A 19,270-nucleotide genomic window follows, 5' to 3' on the forward strand; every position below is an offset into this window, starting at 1 on the left:
ATTGATGGTTCTCATATTCCAGTTTTACCGCCATTGCTCCATCATACTGATTACTGTAAATCCAGAAATTTTCGTACTCATGAAATTTTAGTTATTTTTCATACAGATACCTGGTTGTACTAAAATAACATGAAGAAGCACTAGAAGTACAAACCTTCGGCCAGTAGGCACCTTGAAGGTAATTAGTTGCGCTATGACAAAATCGTATGACAGAAACGCATGATGTGGGTAACAAAATTAGATGTGGGAACGTTACAAATACAGCTAGATTTGGCGTTGTTTCTAAATGCATGTTACAAATGTAGTTGTTTCCAAGTGATGGAACAAGCCAAATGTTACAAGTCGGAGAGCCTCGAAGCTAGGCCGGCTGGCAATCTTTGCCTTACGTGATGAAGTAATGGGCGTGATCATTGTTCAGTTGTTGTATTGGTGGGAAACCTAGGTTACAAATGGAGACCAAACAAGCAGCTCACCACCGATTATCCAGCTCACAAGAATGTAAAAGTGTCGTTCTTTGTGCAGCTTCTCTAGGCGTCTTGTTGTTTGTGCAGCTTCTCTAGGCGTCTTGTTGTTTGTGTCGCTTCTCTAGCTAGACGTCGCTCACTCTACGTATTGTATTTACACAGCTATCCGATTCTGGTTGTTGTAATGAGGTGACCACAGAGCCAAAACAAAACGTCCAATGTGGGAAAACATGCACGTGCACATGTAGATTAGCTAGGCGTCTGTTCGCTCTGACTTTGGATACCGTAAAACAAAATGAATAGAGACGCACTAGCGTACTTACAGGTCAGCCGAGCCGCTTTGTCCGACAAACAGACGCTGTCATGGACAATGCACGTTTTTCTTCCCAAATTCCTGTCAAACGCCAAATTTCTGTTGAAGACGACACTAGTGATCTTTGCAACAACACCATGGCCGCTCAGCCACGCACACCCAAAATTCAAGCTGGCACACTGCAGAACCACTATGCAGAAACACTGTGGAACAAGCACAATGTTACAAGTCAAGTACAGCTACACACCCTCACTCCTGGTTGTTGTTGGGGAAACATACATGTACAAATGTATGTGCTAAACCCTTAAAGCAAAGGACTAAATAAACACCATGTACAGGACGGATGCCTGATGGCCGAATTCTCGTTAGCAGCTACCAAAGAAAGAGAGGTGGAGCCTCATGGTGACATCACGTTCGTCTATTGGTCAGCAATGACACCACTTCTCGTCTATTGGTCGGAATAGCTTCATTTGCATCTCCGCTAACCAACTATATTTACAGTCGTCGGGTTGTCGGGTCGTCGAACGACTACTATACCCTCCACCCGGAAATCCGGGCCTCGGGTAATGAATACTAATATTTATAGATAGATGCACTTGAATTTGACTACAGTACAGTACCGATGTCCTGTGCTAAAATAACATGTGCAAACTACTTCATGGGCAGAAGTACTAAAATTTATGAGTACTAAAATATCTGGATTTACAGTATTGCAATTGGAAGGGCTGGTATTCAGTCATTCTTCAAGTTGTTGATGACCAATATCTGTTTCGTGATATCTACATCGGATGGCCAGGCAGTGTGCATGATGCATGGGTTCTGGCGAACTTCTTTGTATTCGAGATGGATGGATCAATATTAACAGGGCAGGAAAGGAAGATCAACGCCTTCAACATATCAATTTTCGTTATTGGCGATTCAGCCTACTCACTGAAAAAATTGCTGCTTATTAAACCATTTGCAGACAATGACTGACTAACTGCCCATCAGAAAAATTTCAACTCGATTTTTAAGAGCAAGAATAGTAGTAGAAAACGCATTTGGTAGACTAAAGGCTCGATGGCGAAGGCTGATGAAGAAGATTGATATGGATATTCAGAATGTCTCAGATACAGTTGCTGCATGTTGTGTTCTTCACAACATGTCTGAAATACATAGGGATACGTTTAATGAGAACTGGTTGGAAGAGAATGATATAGATCTTCAGCAACCAGATGAAGTCTAGTCTCCCAGGGATTCTACCAATGATACATGCATTACATGCATGCCGGCACAAGTTCGTGATGTACTAGTTAGGTATCTATCACACTAGACAGTAAATGTGTGGTCTGTCAACTATTTGCTTTCCATTCATGCTAGCTAGATACTTTAGTTAAACTACTGCATTTGGACAACAGTCTATAACAGAAATCACAACTTGTCTTTTTGAAATAAGCTGTTATTGGCATCTTCTAGCATACTTGTAAACGACCATGGGGATATTGAGCAGGCTGTTGCTGTCTAGACCCCATTAACAGCTGCATCATCTGCAGTTGAAAATCTCATTTCTCCTTTCTTCTGCTGTCTTTAGACTCTCTTTCTTCTCTTCTTCTTCTCTCCTCATACTCTTTGTTCTCTCACTCGGGCGTTCTCGTACCTGAGCCTCTTTTCTTCTAATTCTACCAACAGTGATGTGTCAGAGTCTTTCATTTCCTTCATGATCGTTACCACAGGGTCCATGACGTCTCTCATCTGGTGTTTACGTTTACTCTTGCCCTGGCCCTCGTGAGATTTCTTTACTTCTTTCTTCTTTGTAGTAGTCGTGATTGTTGCACCTTCTGAATTGACAGTGGTAGCTGTCAGCAGTGGTGGCATAGCGCAAGCTGAGCTGCATCTCGATGGAGTTGAACTTTCTGTACAAGAGCTTTGGTCAAAGTAGCTATCAGTGTTAGTGGCATCGTAAGGTCTAGAAACATCAATTGCAACAGCCTCTGTATTTTGACTGTCTTCTACTGATTTCTGCGAAAGCGTATCCAGAACAACTGAAGGATGCGTAGCTGGCTTGTGCCCAAGAATTCTATCCATCACTTCAAATTCTGCTGCAATGCCGAGCTCTACCTGACTCGTTATTGTTATCCTTTATTTTGCGTTAGTCTCCTTTCAGTTTCTTTATTTTCTTTCGGCATTGTGGACCAGTTTGTTGGTAACCCACTTCTTGCATTTGAGCAGCCAGCTTTGAAAATACTTCTTTATTTCTTTTGCATTCTTTAATTTGGGCCTGTTTGCTGCCCTCATTTCACAACTGGATGAGACAGAGCGTTTCGCTTTCAGACCACGCCGTCTTAAGACAACAACTGCAACAACTCTAGTGCCCGCACTATAGTGAGTGCTCTAGCTACACGTGTCCACTAAATACCTAGCGTCTAGAGGCTTACTGTGTCAGAGTCATGTGAGGTGTAGTAAGTCATATGAATTGTGTAAGTCATGCGAAGTGTCTAGGTCATAACAGTTGGAGTCAGCTTCCAGTTGAGTCATCACCTTCAGGTTGAGTCTTAATTAGTTTTTGTTACATCCTGTTACAAGAGCATGCGCCAACTCCAGAGTAGTTTGGTTTGTGTTCACACTACAGAACTGAACCAAACCAAACCAAACTGTGCTGGCACGGCAACTTGAAGTGGCACGGTTCAGATCGGTTTGGTTTGGTTCAGCCAGCTTTCAGACTACGGAGTGAAACTGAACCAAACTATGCTGAGCCGTGCTGGCGTGGTTACAAACGCTAGTGTGAACGGGGTATTAGATTCAAGGTGGATAGCAGGGAGAGTTTAGCACTTACTGATTCCTCATTTAGTGTTTTTTGTTTTGCTACCTGACTTCTTCCATATGGTAGTATGACATTTCTAGTTGTTGTAGGTGTTAATTGACAATAGGGAGAGGAAGTTGAATGCTTTAGAAGACACCATTATGAGAGAATCTAAAGAGATTTTAGCATAATTTAGAACCTTCTTAACTTAGACCTTCTAAAAGGTTAAGTGTTTGCTAAAACAACATGGAAATGAATAGAGAAGCACTACAGTGCTAAACCCTTGGCCAGTGTATGTAACCATATCTCATCACATGATAACGTTTTGCATACTGAAGTATTTAGCCCAACCCATTAGTCTCAGCTACTCTCTGTTCGCGTTGACTTTGCGCTTAGAAGTGACTAATGATACAGCTGTATTTGCACACTCAGATGTTAAGTGATATCCCATTAACTGTACATTTTGGAGGTCATATTCTAATACAAAGATGTTAGGTAACAGTAGAGAAAGTCGCAGGCTATCAAGACGAAACAGAACGAGCAGAGGAGTCAGAAATACCAAGCAACTACTCGCGAAACAAGAGCAACTGTGTATTTATGTCAAGGCAGCGGACCGTTTAGTGACCTTTGCTAATTGGCTACTTCCTCTATTAGCAGCATTTTTGTTGTAAGACCGTACCTTCTTAGTAAGTCAAAACTCTAACGACTCTTGATATGCAAAAGCCTTATCAAACCGCCTGTGTAATACATATGTCTTCGTTACCCTAGCTATAAAAAATCTGGGAACTTGCGGTTTCGAACGATACCAAGATCGTCACTGTCAGCCCTATTACACAGAAGTTATTACAGATTTTCAAAGCGCAAAGTCAACATGAACAGAGTAAGGTTTCCAATGCAGGCGTGTAAACAAAGGGTCCGGACTTGCAGAGCTACAGGTCAGTCGCTTCGTCTGACAAACAGACGCGCTGTCATTAACAATGCACGTTCCCCTTCATGATTTCTCGTGGAGCACCAAATTTCTGTTGAAGACGACACTAGTGATTAGCCATGCAAACCGAAAAAATTCAAGCTGTCAGACTGCAGAACCACTATCTACTAGTATGCAGAAACACTGTGGAACAAGCCAAATGTTACAAGTCAGGTAGTCTTGACGCTGGGCCATCTTTGCTTTACATGGTGGAGTAACACACATGATCATATGTAGGGTTCACTAGACGCCTGGTTGTTGTTGGGAAAACATGCACGTTACAAATGTAGATTAGGCGTTGTTTCTAAGTGCTAAACCCTTATCTAGAGCAAAGGACTAAACACCATATACAGGATGGACGACCTGATGGCCGAATTCTCGTTAGCAGCTACCAATCAGAGAGGTGGAGCCTTATAACGACATCACGTTTGTCTGTTGGTCAGTAATGACACCACGTCCCTGCTATTGGTCGGAATAGCTTTATGTGCATCTGCGCTAATCGAGTATAAATACGGTTGTACGTATATACAGTCGGTTGTCGCCAGACGACTACTGTACCCTTAGCTCGGATATCCGGGCCTTGGGTAATGAATGCTGGGTTCAATGGGTTGTTACAAGGATGAGGAGCATGGCTTGAACAGAGCTAGAAAATCAGTCACACTGATTGTCATAATTTGATGAGCTAAGAAAAGTTTCAGTAACCAAATGGTTTTGATGTTATATTAATATCAATGTATTGCTTTGCATATGATTGTTTTCATTGATTTGCATTTCCATTCATAAGACTGTGTGTAACTTTCTATATGGCATAGTGACCAAGACCACCTGGGCATTGAATTTGACAGGGTCTTTTAGGAGCACTAGTTTATGATGAAGCTAGTCCATTATGCTTGAACTATTGCAGTTAGGTATTTATCTTGGTGGCTGCATATTTTGTGGATACACTAACTGCTGTCACAGTTGCACTATGACGCACTATTTGACAATTTGAACTGGAGTCTGTTAGTAGTTCTTTAATTAAGTTTAGAAGCTAAAGCAGCTGGATCAATTATGTGCACTCGCAGCTTGAAACCTTTTTGTTGGATGGTTTTGTTGCACTTTATTCTTTTAGGACAGTGCATAGGACAATTAAAAGCAGCTCAGACAATTGTTAGTGTGCTTGTATTTTACCATGCTCTTAGAGTACCACACTTATGGCATAACCATAAGAGAGTAAGCAATAGTGGTCTAAACTCTTACGTGCAGTTGATTGTACGACTTAGCACAGAAGAAAGCTTCAGCTTCATTTTCTATTGTTCCACACAACATAGATCTTTTTGGAGACTGGAGCATACAGAGTGTTTATCTTTTTTAGCTTAGCTCACACACTAATATTGTGAAATCCACATGCCATCTGACATCAGTCATCAAAATAGAACATGTTTCAACTCTCTACTTTGAAAGGAAATGAAAAAACAAAAATATCAAATTGTTTCCTTTCTTCCGATAACATAAACTAGCTGTTTTCACTAAGAGAGAGACAACATTTCACTAGAATGCACGCCCATTACTAGTCAGCATTGCAGGCAGCTACAATATAGTATGTAATTGTTATATAGTATAAGCCCTCCATTCTGTTCTCCGCACAGGCATATTATCTATTGATATTACTAATGGTTAGTAAAGTTAATTAGTCTAGTGAATTAGCAGCCAGATGGAATGCTCATTCAGAGTTATATTCCATTTAATTATATCCTGTTCTGAGAAATTAGCAAGAATTGAGTATCCCAATGTATGCAAATTTATATGTTGTTGCATGAGTATCTCGTTCTAATTTATTATGAAGTGTATCTCTGAAGAATTATCAGCCTGACAGAATTCTCATGAAGAATTTTGTTCAGAGTTCTATCCCGGTCAATGGTATCCTGTTCTGAGACTATTGATTGTTATTTAGCTAGTATCCCGTTGAAGACAAAGAAAATGTAACGGAGTGTCCTGTTTCCAAAATGCTGTTGATTGGATTAGTGATTGGTTGAAGCCATTTCGACTTGGATGCCGCGTTACTTTGAAGACATTGTTGCTGTTGCGAGGAGCAGGTGTATCGAACCTGGCATCTATTCGACACGACTCTCGTTCGGAAATATCCCCAGCAGTATGAACTGGAAGTCACGTGCAGTTACGTACTTACCCGAATAATCTGGTCCTCGTATATCTACGAAGTCACAACTCGTTTGACTCTCTCCGTTTTGACAGTTCCGCTGAACATTGTCACTTCGAAGACTTTGCTGGTGTTACGGGGAACAGGTGTATCGAATGTGGCAGCTCTTCGACGAGTGTAGACGGGCAAACGACTGTGGACGTATTTTTTCAAGACCCGGATATTAGCAAAAATATCTTTCCTTTTCCGACGTCACTCGCACTAATTGACACATTTTGTGCATACTGTCTGGCATTGGGAACGGACAATTTAGATTTGGTGTAGATCCGGTACGCCGTTACAGAGATATTCGTCTGCGAGCGGAGGCGGGTTCCGTCGGCTGGAAATCGCGTTGTCGCAGGAGAAGTCCAGAAGACGATGACAGCTTCATTTTCAACTGCTAGGGTTTCGGCGTGCGCGAGTCAAATTTGGTGGAGATCAGAATCGCCTTTCTTTTTATCCTGATTTACACACAGACACACAGACACAGACACACACACACACACACACACACACACACACACACACACACACACACAGCTCTCCTTTATATATAGAGATGTAATTGTTGGTATGCAAATGTCTACCTTTTTTGTTGTATTCAAATGTCTACATTTTTGGTATGCATGGGCTATAGTGATTGGGGTATAAGTTGTCATTTCTCACTCTGAATTATTGTTTTGAATATACTTTTGTTATGTAAGTTTGCAAGGCTTGCTCTGTGATTCGGTTATCAAGCTGTACATTCATGTAATCATGATCTAGCTGCTTTAAGGGGAAGTCCGACAAAAATGAACTTAACGCGTATGAGTAGGTCTTACAAAGACAAATCAATCCGTATAAGTTACTTCGTTATCTTTGCTTTTGTAAATGAGAACGAGCAATGTTTCTGTGAAGTGCAACACCCACGGGCCCGCTCTCTACTTTCAGGTTGATTAATAAGATGCTGGTAATAGCACACCAGAAAATGGTGGCAGCAGGTTTCTAGCTAGCAGAAGAGAGGGTTTTGTTGCTTTGATGCTATTGTAGACTGCAAGTTGTTGTTCTTCTCAAACTAATTTTTTCGTATCTCAAAGCTATTTGCATAATAATTGCTATTTGGTATGACAATTGTTGTTACAACAACACTCATGCTTACCTTGTACCATCTTGAGTGTTTGACTATTTGGCAATAACCACGGTCTTGTTGGAAGTAACAATTTATTTGCGCAGACCAACAATGTACAACTCTGGAATGCCCCTGGTAGACTATGCTGAGTAGCCTTATTGAGACAAGCCAGATCAAGCTGTTTGTGGCTTACGCAACTACAATTATAGTCAGGCTGACTTCATGGACTGGTAAGTTTGCATGATTTGTTTATGTAGCAAAACACACGCCTAAGGAACACATGAAACCTCTTTTGTTTGCAGAAGTGATTGATTAAAGTGAGGAGGAAGTAATTAACCCTGGGCTTGCATGTGCTAAGGTTACAGCGATGGAGGGACAGACTGACCTCTGGCGAATTGTCATGCAGTGCATGGGCTCATGGTTATCATTGTTATGACTGATATTAGTTTAGTGTGCCAGATTTCCACAATCCCAGGTGCCAGTCAAATGAGCAGGTGCCAGGATGTGTGCAGCAGCTGTTCTGTAACTAAGCTAGCAGCCCAGGGTTTAGCATTTTCTGCTTCATTTAAAATGTCATTTTGCTTTTCCAGCCTACAGCAGCACTAAAATTATTGAGACACTATGTTGACAAATTTAGCACATTTAGTTGCTTTCATTTCCTTTATACACTAGAACACTTGCAACTATGATCTAGTATGCAATAGTTTTGTGTAAACCTGGGTAGGGTAATGTTTGGGGCTTGGGGTAGTTTGATAGTTTGAGCTTTTCTTTTGTTTAATTAAGTGGTGTAAAAGGCAGCACACAAACTAGGCAAAGCTCCTGGCTTATATTCTGGAGTTTGGCAAGAATCTTTTGGTAGGATGATTATTGCCATCTATTGCTTTGAGAACTCAGGGCTCGAAAAATAGGTTGTCAAGTCGTCTTTTGACGAGTTAAATCTTACAACTGACGACTAGCATTGTAGTCTAGGTTGTCAAATGACTAGTTTGTAATGGCGTTCTCAGTATGCAGGTGGATAGCTGTACTGTACTGAAACATGCGCTACTTCGCGGTTGACGCTCGCATTGGGACATTTGTTGTACGCATAGTAAATTATTACGCCAGCAGAATAAGTTGACAAAACTGCTCATATCCCGGATAATGAAACGGGGTGTGCGAGAACCATCTCAGGATTCCGACAGAGTAAAGGCATACAGTTTATGACGTGAGGAAGTGGAGACAATGGTAAATCCTGTAGGTCGAAATAGGGTAGATATGATTTTAGTAGCAAGAAATGGACAACTTCCGCAATGTGATATGTGGAAGTCTGGTTGAAACCCGCCTTGTTTTGACAAAGAGAGGTGGTATGCGTTTAATCACTAATTCAATTAGCTATCACCTTTGTCTTCCCTGCCTCCGCGAAGATGTCTTAACTCTGCCTAGTGTAACACGTCCGTATCCATTGGATCAGCGGTAATGTGTTGGATACTCTTGGTTGCATGCCATTGTGAAGTATGGAATACTGTGCTGTATGCTTGCACTAGACTCGTACCCTGTCCTCTTCTTGCGCGAGCTCCAAAATGGCAGTATACCACTAAACACCATGATTGATATCAACATGACATCCTAGACTAAAAATTTTGACGGCCTAAAATTTTTGGAAACTCATCAAATGACGACTAGTTGGACCGATTTTTCGAGCCCTAAGAACTGCTGCCATTTTTATAGTCTTTCTTATTGTTCACTTTGTGTCTTGTTTCTATTTGTTGCTTGTCTTATGCCTTTTGTTATGGATGTTTTGACATATCTCTGATGCTTTAGGCGTTTTGGTTTACTGAGGAGGCTGGTCAGGAAGGTCCTGTGTTTGGTAGTTCAGATTATTGGAAAGGACTTGGTATTTTTTTTGATTCATTTGACAATGATGGCCAACAGAACAACCCTTACATTCTTGTTATGACAAACAATGGAACTGTCTCATATGATCATTCAACTGATGGAGCAGGACAACAGCTGGGAGGTGAAGTATTCTGTATAATATCGACACACACACACACACACACACACACACACACACACACACACACACACACACACACACACACACACACACACACACACACAATTAAACTTACGTAGACAGATGTTATGGCATGCAGTCAGTGTTTTTGGTGTTAGAGTTTTTTGTGTATCTATGGTTCATTAAATAAGTGTATTTGGTATAAGTACAAAGACTAGAAGAATGCTGCTAGGCTATATTTCATCTGATTTAGTTGTTTGGTATAAATGGTATATTACAAGAGGTTTTGAAGGAACTGCAGTTACAAATTTGGTACTGTCTTACCTAAAACACTTATGCAACATACAACTGTATGTATACAGGCAGAGAGACAGACATTTGGATGACCGATATTCTTTAGCTGGACAGACAAGCAGTTGGAAAGTTAGGCATTAAAGGGTAGCTCGCATGAGAAATACAAGTTGATGTGTAGCCATTATGCTGATCTTTTTCCAAAGTGATTTTTCCAAAGCACTGTACGATGGAAAAATATAATTATAAAGTATTGTACATATGCTGCCATCTTGGAGAATGATGAAGAGTGTCTTAGTTATCCGCATGTATGTTAAATCACTGGTACTTGCCTCTGCTGAGATCGAAATTGTGGTCGTCCATCGGTGGAATGCTGACCACTTTTGCAGTGACATCCTGTAAAGTCGGACATTTGCCGGAGAAATTTCTAGGAGGATCAACTTCTCGTCCACAACAGTTTGAATGTGGCTACTAGTAACTTAGCAGTTGTACATGTACTTATACCCCGTTTACATGAGCACGCATAGCGAGCCGAGCCAGCTCGTGCAAGCCAAGTATTCCAGCCTGCATTTGCACGACACACGGTACGAGTGAGCCAATTTGTGTCATTAACATGTGTTGCCGCTTACAAGTGCTCGTGTAAACGGGGAATTAGTAACTACATGTGTAGTCACATAATTGGCCTGTGATTCACCATGGTTCACGGTACAGCACAGGCAGCACTCTGAATCATGATTCTGCCTATTTCATGGAAACACATTCACATTTTAGTGCGAGTAATTTCAGTTAGCAGTAATTGATCTGGGTAACATAGGCTGTTTACTTAATTGGTCCTAATTAATTACTTGCTTTAGGCAAGGGTTAGCACTGACCTACTTAGCACTTTGGTTGATGTAAGTTCAGCAGAGAAGGAGAAAACCTAAAACAGCACAATGGCAACTTGCGCGATGCAATGAGAATGTGACCTTTTATCATTAGCTGCAATTGACCAACAAATTGCCTTTGATCTGACATTTGTCAGACTTATGCAAAAATTTATATTATTCACTGCTTTTACTGATTTGATTGTGTTAATTAATTAAGGGAGACTTTGAGAATGGAGAGAGTGATACTAACTAAGGATATGTACTGGAGAGAGGAGTCTATTTTTTGTTAGTAGATCTAGTTTTGTATTTACAAACAGGCATCTGATTTCATACAGAGCCATGCCTTGTTTCTAAAAAGGTCGGTTTTCTTATCTTACTCGATCTGGTGAGATGAAAGTGATTGGTACTTTCGCATTCTAAGCCATGATGACAATCGCTGTTTCAGTAGTTTTTTCTAGAATAGGCAAGCAATAGCTCATTGAATGTTGTTGTTGCAGCTGTATGTGGTACAGTACACTATCTTATATGTGATATGGTGCTATCCTATGATGAAAGCATGTGCCGTGACATACATTGTTACATAGGCAAGACACTTTTACTCCATCAGCCCCAAGATGGCAGCAGAGACGTGATAGTTTATGATTTTATTTTTTTTGGTTGTATATGTCACTTTGCAAACGGGGTCAGCACAATGACTATTGTTATTACAGTACACATACCAACTTATTTTTTGTGAGAATTTTTCTTATTACAGACAGTCCACAAGTCCAGTGGCAATTATCATGGCTTTGTCTCGTTTTCAAGTCTTAAAGGGGCAGTCCCACGGAAAAACAGCCTGGGTTTTAAAAATAGGTCTTGACGAGAGAATCCGAATGACGTTAGTTGCACGTCCCAATTCGCCTCCGTTGTTGAACTAAAAATGATTGCTATTTCAAGAACTTTGAAACCCCGGTTTCAAAGTCAACAACAAGGATTATTCTTCACATGATGCAATGGGAAACGTTACTGGTAAGTGGTAATTATGTATCCACTTTGACTCGTGTTTCTATGCAGAAGAAGCAGCATTGACTAGAAGGCTACTGAAACTGTAGTCATGATTCATGCGCAGACCTCTTCTAGACGGCAGGATCGAAACTCTTGTGCATTCTACCTACTTGCTACGCAAACATAACAATGAAAGAGAATGTTTACAAGTTATTTAGGCAAGCTAGCGTACGTCTTTCAGTTTCTAGTCGCATGTTCTTCTGCTTGCAATACATCCTACGTATGCTAGTAGTGCATTGCGTTGGGTGCGTGGGGTGGGCGTTTCCCGAAGAGTGATAGCATAGCTGATCTCATTTGTGCCACTCTGCTGACCAATGCCTGGTAAGAGATGGAGCTCTCACCCTTGATGTATGAGCCAGAAAGAGAAATAAGCGAGTCTGATTCTAGCGACGCGACGGTGGGCAAGAACAGAAACGGATGTCTGGTACACTTTCCACACTTACCAACGCTTCTCATTAGTTTGGGCAGAAGACACACCTTTTGTCAGTGACGTCATTTATTGCAGAAAGCAATCCTTTTTAGCTCAACAACGGAGGCAAATACAGACGTAAAACTAACGCCATTCAAATTCTCTCGTTAAAAGCTATTTTTAAAGCGTAGGTTGTTTTTCCGTGGGACTGCCCCTTTAGCATTGGTTTCCAGCATATGTACAGTCAAATTTGTATCACTGAGTTATTGTTCTGTTCGTGGTGTATTAGCTATGAATTTTTTTGTTTCATCTTTATCTTGTGTTGCAGGTTGCTTAAGAGATTTTCGCAATCGCCCTAATCCTGTCAAAGTCAAGATTCAATATGTGAAGAATAGATTGAGTGTATTCTTCAACAGTGGAGTGGTTCCTTCTGATGACGGATATGACTTATGTTTGGAGAAGGAAAATGTATTCTTGCCTGACAGAGGATACTTTGGTTTGTCAGCAGCCACAGGAGGTCTAGCAGGTATGGTGTAAATAGTCAGTCATTTAATTGGCTAGTGTTATTGTCATGGTATCTGCTTTTTTGTATTGGCCTCAAGTGGCATCAAATATAGTTAGACATTCAAACAGACAGACAATTTGTTTTATTGTTTCAATATACGGGCAAACCTGTGACCCCTGTCTACATAGAACAATTCTATGGCACAGGACTACTAAAGAAGTTATCAGACACTAAGTAAAGGACACTCCGTTGTTTAGGTCTACGCCCCACAAATTTGATTGCATAGCTTCGGTTTGTCTGAACTACAGGCAACGCTGGACACGAGAGCGTTAGATATTTGCAGCAAATAGCGTGAAAACAGAGCGCATACGATAGTCACGTGAGAAACATTCCATTGATGTGCACTAAGCTAGGAGCCTTGCTACCTTCAAAATGATAGCAGTCACTTGAGAGACGTTGAGAAAATGTGCTCATGGGTTATGAAACGGGCATGGATGCGCATGCAAGGGTGGAGGAACCAACTGCACTGCATTTGTGTGCTTCCACTTATCACGAGATCTACTTATTGCTTACCATGTGATCATCTTATGCGCTCTGTTTTCACACTGATATGTAGCGCTCGCATGTTCAAACCTGGTTTTGTTGAAACGTAACCGATTTGGTGCCTTCGACCTGAGGAAAGATGACAAGTTGGTTTGCACGCAACCTGAACTTTTGCTTCAACAACAAGATTGCAAAATTGCCTCGTATGTTTTCCTTACGGTGACTACGCTCTGATATCCAGCTTTGCCCGTAGTGCTAAACGACCGAGTGTACCTTTAAGTACAGATACATACCATATTACCCCGCTCAAAAGGGCATGCCTTTATAAGTGAGGTTAGCAGAAAGTGAGACCAAGAAATTCTGCAACCCCTTGTACGTGAGGTGGCCTCAATTGTCCAGACCGTCAGCAAGTTAGCGCTTGCACAATCTGCAACTTGCAACATCGCTGCATCTGCGGGAGTTGGAGTGTCTAACAGTGGAATTCGAAGAACAGTCACCGTCAGCCGATACTGATAAGAAAAGAAAACTGCCAGAACGTCTACAGTGAACAGGAAGCATGTTGTCATATAGAAGTGCCATGAGTAGGATGGTAACATAAGAGTGTCATAAGCTCGCAATGCACCTCGAACTGGGTGAAGAAAGGGAGGAGTTTGCAAACTGACAGAACCAGAAGAAGGCATTTGCACTGGCATCATAGATGGGAAAGATAGCGATGAAGACGAGAATGAAGGAGAAACAGTGATTAGATGTAGAGTGGAAATTTGTAGCATGTGAAAAGCTATGCATGCGCTTTGGTGAGTAATGTTGTGACTTAGTAGATCTGTGTTAATGGTAGTGTATGTTTGAATGCATTGACATGGAACCGTGCATACATTGGCTGCAATGTTGAGTCATTCTTTCACGTAAACGGGCATGCCCTTATACCCTGGGGTATAAGGGAGGTCTGCTAAACCTCACGCTATAAAGGCATGCCCTTCTAAGCGAGGTAATACGGTAAGTGCACAACAAACAGTGTTCAACAACAAAAAAACGAAAGTCATTACTATAGTTTAAGTTTTGTTCAGTCAAATAGAGGACGGTTCTTCCAGTCAAACGTGTTTCTTTTGCGCCAAATTATAAAGGAACATCCAAGGATTATCTTGCAGAGCTGATGTAAGAGAAGAAGAAACAACGATCTTAACTTGCCAGGGGACACATAGTTCTCTATACTGTCCACACTAGGAATGTCTAAAGACCATGAGAGCCAATCTGTACTGTGTAGACTTTTGCCACAATCCACCATTTATGAAGCGAGATATTAATCTTTCATATCCTCTCGATTTTGTTTGGCAGCAACCAAGTTTTCCTCAATGGGTATAGTCAGTTCAAATAATGTGACTTGTCTGTGTTCATCATGGTATGCTATGATGTCTGGACATTGATTGATGTTGTTAAATCTTACGAGAAGGTGTATTTCTCTCCTGGAAGACCACTTGAAGTTGTCCAGCTTTTTGTTAGAGGGCATTTTATGTAGTGAAATATATAGCTCGCAAAACAGAGTTATGTTGCTACTTGTATCTTCCATTGGACACACAGACAGTCAGACAGATGAGGAAGCATGCTTACAACCAGTAATGAGTCTTTCTTTTGAAACAATTTGCAAGAATCATCAGAAGAGTTTGGATTTGTCAGCAGAAGAAAGTTATTGACTTACAACTTAACAGCAGTAGAAAACCATTTTCAAACTTGTTGTTTCTAAACCAAAAGCAACGGAAAGCTGACATTTGTTTGGTACAGTGTACAGTGTGGAGGGCCTCTTATGCTGACAAGTAAATAGTTGTTTTGTGCAACTGATGAAGTCATTGGTATTCTAATTTGATATCAATAAATTTAGTTAATTTTGTTGCCAGATCTTGGCTTTGAGTCGTGTTACAGACAGGGATTTCTTGATGTTCAGAATCATGTTTTAAACGTATGATGCTTCAAGTGTTGTTCATCTCTTAAAGGGAGATGAGCCACCAAAAACAAAAGAAGTGCATCAAGGCACAAGTTATGACTTCTTGTGCTTCTGTTAGCCATGCTAGACTCAACAACATCGAGGCAAAGAATTCGTAATTTGTTATCTTAGCTAAACTGTGTAATGCCATGTTTTGGGTTTCTGCTTAATTTTAAATATTTTGTAATGGTGCTGGGAAGCTTGAAGATAGTGCCACAGTGTATGACTTGATGTAGGCTGTTTTTGAAAGCTATGAGTCAAAGGGACGGGACTTTGAAAGAGTTACGTGACTTGCAAGGAGCGGTATACTAACGGGATTCGATTTCCCCCAAATCTGTGTGGTTGACTGACTACTGTATAAGATGAAACATTGGCAGGAATTTATATTGGCGGTTTGCTAAGAAATTGATGGACAAAGCATATTGGCAGATTTTATTTTGACGGTCAGGCATCATTGTCTGATAACTGATATATAACTACCATAAGTGGTCATGGAGGAGTTTGTGATTGACAGCTGTGTTCGTGGCTCACATTTCCCTAACTTACTGGTCTCTAACTACTGCGTAGTGATGAAGAACTGCTGTGTCAGTGCAAAGAACGTGACAGTCCAGCTTCTCCATAGCCTCACGGTCTCATTCATAGGCACAACAGACGGCGAGCAGGCATTACCTATCATCTTGTGGGCTCATCTGCATGACGTACTACCACATCACCGTATGATGCCTGATCCACGTGGGTGATGATGTCAACATATTCCGGTGACCAACTTAATGGTGGTATATTGGCGGTCGCTGAAAAATCCACCAATCTGCCAAAATAGATTTGCCGCTAATATTTCATCTTATATGGGATGCAAGCGGTGACCAATCACGACACACATTCTCTTTTGTGTCACATGCGGCAATGAGAGACAATGGGCGGCCAGCCAATCACTAGGCGCTGTTTGGCATTAGAGAAAATTTAGCCAGAAAGACATCAATTTTGATTATAAGCAAACAGAAACGTTCTATTTCAAGTAACGCTACCTGGAAATCTATGAAAATTCTAATGTTACTGCTCTAGGTAGTAGTATGTACACACAAACGTGAAGCGTAATACTGTAATGCGCGCATTATGAATGGAACTTTGTTGCTAACACGAGTCGCTAGCTATGGATACGTACAGTGTATCGTAGATTTTGTACATAAATTGATATGATAGGTATTGTAGACACAATTTAGACTGTATGAACTCTTTTCCCCCAACCTGGTGTTGCATATGACATCTCGTGACTTCTGTATAGAGACTGCGCTGATTCTAAAATGGAGGTTTTAGGGTGAGGAGGCTAAGCGACTGGTGGGATGGGAGCACCCAGCCAGCGGTATACTGTTCACCACCCTTGCTGGCGTTGCCATTTCGAGTATTGCTTCGTAGCGTTCATTTGAAGTGACGCTCGATGGAGGTTCACGTATTACTAGTAGGAATGGGACTTTGAGAAAGTCACGTGACTTGCGAAAGTCACGTGACTTGCGAGGAGCTTACACTAACGGAGTTCAGTTTCTCTGTAGCTGGCTGGCTATCTATCTATGTCAAGAAAATGACCATATATGGGTGTCACGCTTTAGGAATGTATGGTATGCAAACGAGTGACCAATTCTTTGTGTCGCACGTGGCAACAAAAGACAATGGGCGGGCAATCAGTCGGCGCTGTTCAACTTGAGAGAAAATTCAGCCAGAAAGACGTCAATTTTGATCACAAACACAAGCAGAAACGTATTCCAAGTAATGCTACCTGGAACTTTATGAAGATCTAATGTTACTGCTGTAGTACTAAGTATGCACAAATGTGATGCGTAGAGCTGGATTTACAATAGGCCAACTCTTGAGCGTTGCGTTGTGTCTCGTGCGTCGCGTCCTGTTGTATTGTGTGGGAGTGGCATGCATTGCGTCACGCGTGTTGTGCCATTCATAATATGATTTCAGCGCACTGTAGACGTCGCTGCATGAATTCTTGAATTGATCATTCATGCTTAGATTTTCTACTGGCAGAACTTGGCTGGAACCCCCAGCTTGCTCAAAATCCATTTCTGTGCATTGTCCCTAGCATGCAGGTCTTTGTACATCTTGCAGCTGATCATACAAGCAAGGACAGCTTCCTACACAATCTATAGACTGCTTAACGTCGAGTACAGCGCCGAAATCAGTAATCATCACTCATGGAAACCACACGTGCATTTTAGTTGGCTGTGATTGGTCAAAATCAAGGTTCTACTTCCGACGCGACATGCTCAGCTTTCGATTCGACACTCAAATAGAACTCGGTTCTATTTGGACACATCACGTTGCACGCTTTGTGTGCCCCTCGCGTCGTGTCACGTCAAGCCATTTACAACTTGAAGTTAGTACGACGCGACACACTCGACGCATGCAACACGACGCTCAAGTGTTCGCCTATTGTAAATCCAGCTTAATGCGCACGTCACGTACGGGACTAAGAATCATTGATAACATGAGTCGCTAACGGATGTACGTACCATAGATTTTGTACGTAAATTGATACATATAGGTATTCTAGACACAATTTAGACTGTATGAGCTTCATCTTTTCCTTAACCTGATTTTGCACGTGGCATGTTGTGACTTAATTCTATACTGCGCCTGGTATGGAGGCTCTACGGTGAGAGGGAGCAAAGCGACTGGTGGGGCGGGAGCACCCAGCCGGTGGTATACTGTTGTCCCCACTCTTGCCTGCATTGCCAACAGGAGTTGAGACAAATTTGTAGAGCGGTAGCATATCCTTCTATCCTGTCTTGTTGATGGAAGCATTTGGCAGCCGGTGTTACATAGGCTCACGTAAGCTATTTGAGTTCACGAGACTGGTTGGGGGAAAGATAGATTTGGAGTATTGCTTTGTAGCTTTCATTTGAAACGACGCTTGATGGAGGTTCACCTATTACAAGTGGTTAGTTTACATAGTAAACGTAAGTTAACATCAGGAGTAGAAGATTACAGAGGTTAACCGAAGCTTTGTAATGTTAATAATAGCTAGCGGTTGAACTATTCATTAATAGAAATGACTGTAAGAACGTTGCATTGTTCGGTTAGCATTGTATAGCTGGTAGCCTTCTTGATTCGAGTAAGTGCACTAGTAGTTGAACCCGACGAGCATCATCCCTCACTCTTCCTCAGTCTCCGGAAGAAATTGCTTTGCTATCAGACATGTCAATTTGCTTGCTCCTAGAGCAATATCATCTTGTCTCCACTGGTTCCAGGCCAGAACGGATCAAGCGGCTGTCTGCTGTTCTCTTTCCTACTGACGGAGCGACTACAACAACTACAGAGCCGGCAGCACAACTACAGAGCTGGCAGCAGCTTTATCCATGGCGGTGACGAAGGAAATGTCTACCACGGCCACACAAATTGACAGCACATTGCTAGACTGTGATCCAGTCAGCAGCACAAGCATCGGTAGCTGCCATGTCTGAAGCTATTTGTTTCATGCTGAGTCGTTTGAGATCCAGGTCAGGCTCTTTCTGTCACACTACAAGGGAGGGCCATACCCAGACGTGGAGTCGCAATCGTGGGAACCAGAACAACGACGGCAGCTGAAGCTCTCGCTCATCATCAAGGTCTCGATCACCACACAAACGACGGTCTAGATTGCACAGTCGCCGTTCCCACACAAGATCAAAATCACGTTGTTTCAGCCCTCGCACATCTCTCGGCCACGCATTGACGGCAGCCAGATCTAGCGAGCAACCAGCATCCTGGATGCTATGTAGGAGGACAAAGAGGAAGATATTAGCAGGTGAATATGTTGAATTTGACACCATACTTACTGAAATGACGACTAAC

At 41.7% G+C, this 19,270-nt stretch overlaps 1 protein-coding gene across 1 annotated transcript; it reads left to right on the plus strand.

The window, feature by feature from the left end:
* The first annotated feature begins 4,427 nt into the window (after positions 1-4,427).
* LOC134187708 (protein ERGIC-53-like) lies at positions 4,428-17,135 on the plus strand. Its single transcript, XM_062655860.1, has 5 exons — positions 4,428-4,491; positions 5,635-5,735; positions 9,608-9,803; positions 12,742-12,939; positions 17,041-17,135. Exons 1-5 carry the CDS (start codon positions 4,428-4,430, stop codon positions 17,133-17,135), a joined length of 654 nt encoding a protein of 217 aa, XP_062511844.1.
* Positions 17,136-19,270: the final 2,135 nt, after the last annotated feature.

This window comes from Corticium candelabrum, chromosome 12 (genome assembly GCF_963422355.1).
Source record: "Corticium candelabrum chromosome 12, ooCorCand1.1, whole genome shotgun sequence".
In the NCBI taxonomy this organism is placed as follows: domain Eukaryota; kingdom Metazoa; phylum Porifera; class Homoscleromorpha; order Homosclerophorida; family Plakinidae; genus Corticium; species Corticium candelabrum.

What these genes read in the sequence shown, in the direction of transcription:
- LOC134187708 (XM_062655860.1), top strand. Translation starts at nt 4,428, where the DNA reads ATGAACAGAGTAAGGTTTCCAATGCAGGCGTGTAAACAAAGGGTCCGG. An exon ending in CCGGACTTGCAGAGCTACAG is followed by an intron (nt 4,492 to 5,634) that starts GTCAGTCGCTTC and finishes TTATTCTTTTAG; the next exon opens with GACAGTGCATAGGACAATTA. An exon ending in TATGGCATAACCATAAGAGA is followed by an intron (nt 5,736 to 9,607) that starts GTAAGCAATAGT and finishes CTGATGCTTTAG; the next exon opens with GCGTTTTGGTTTACTGAGGA.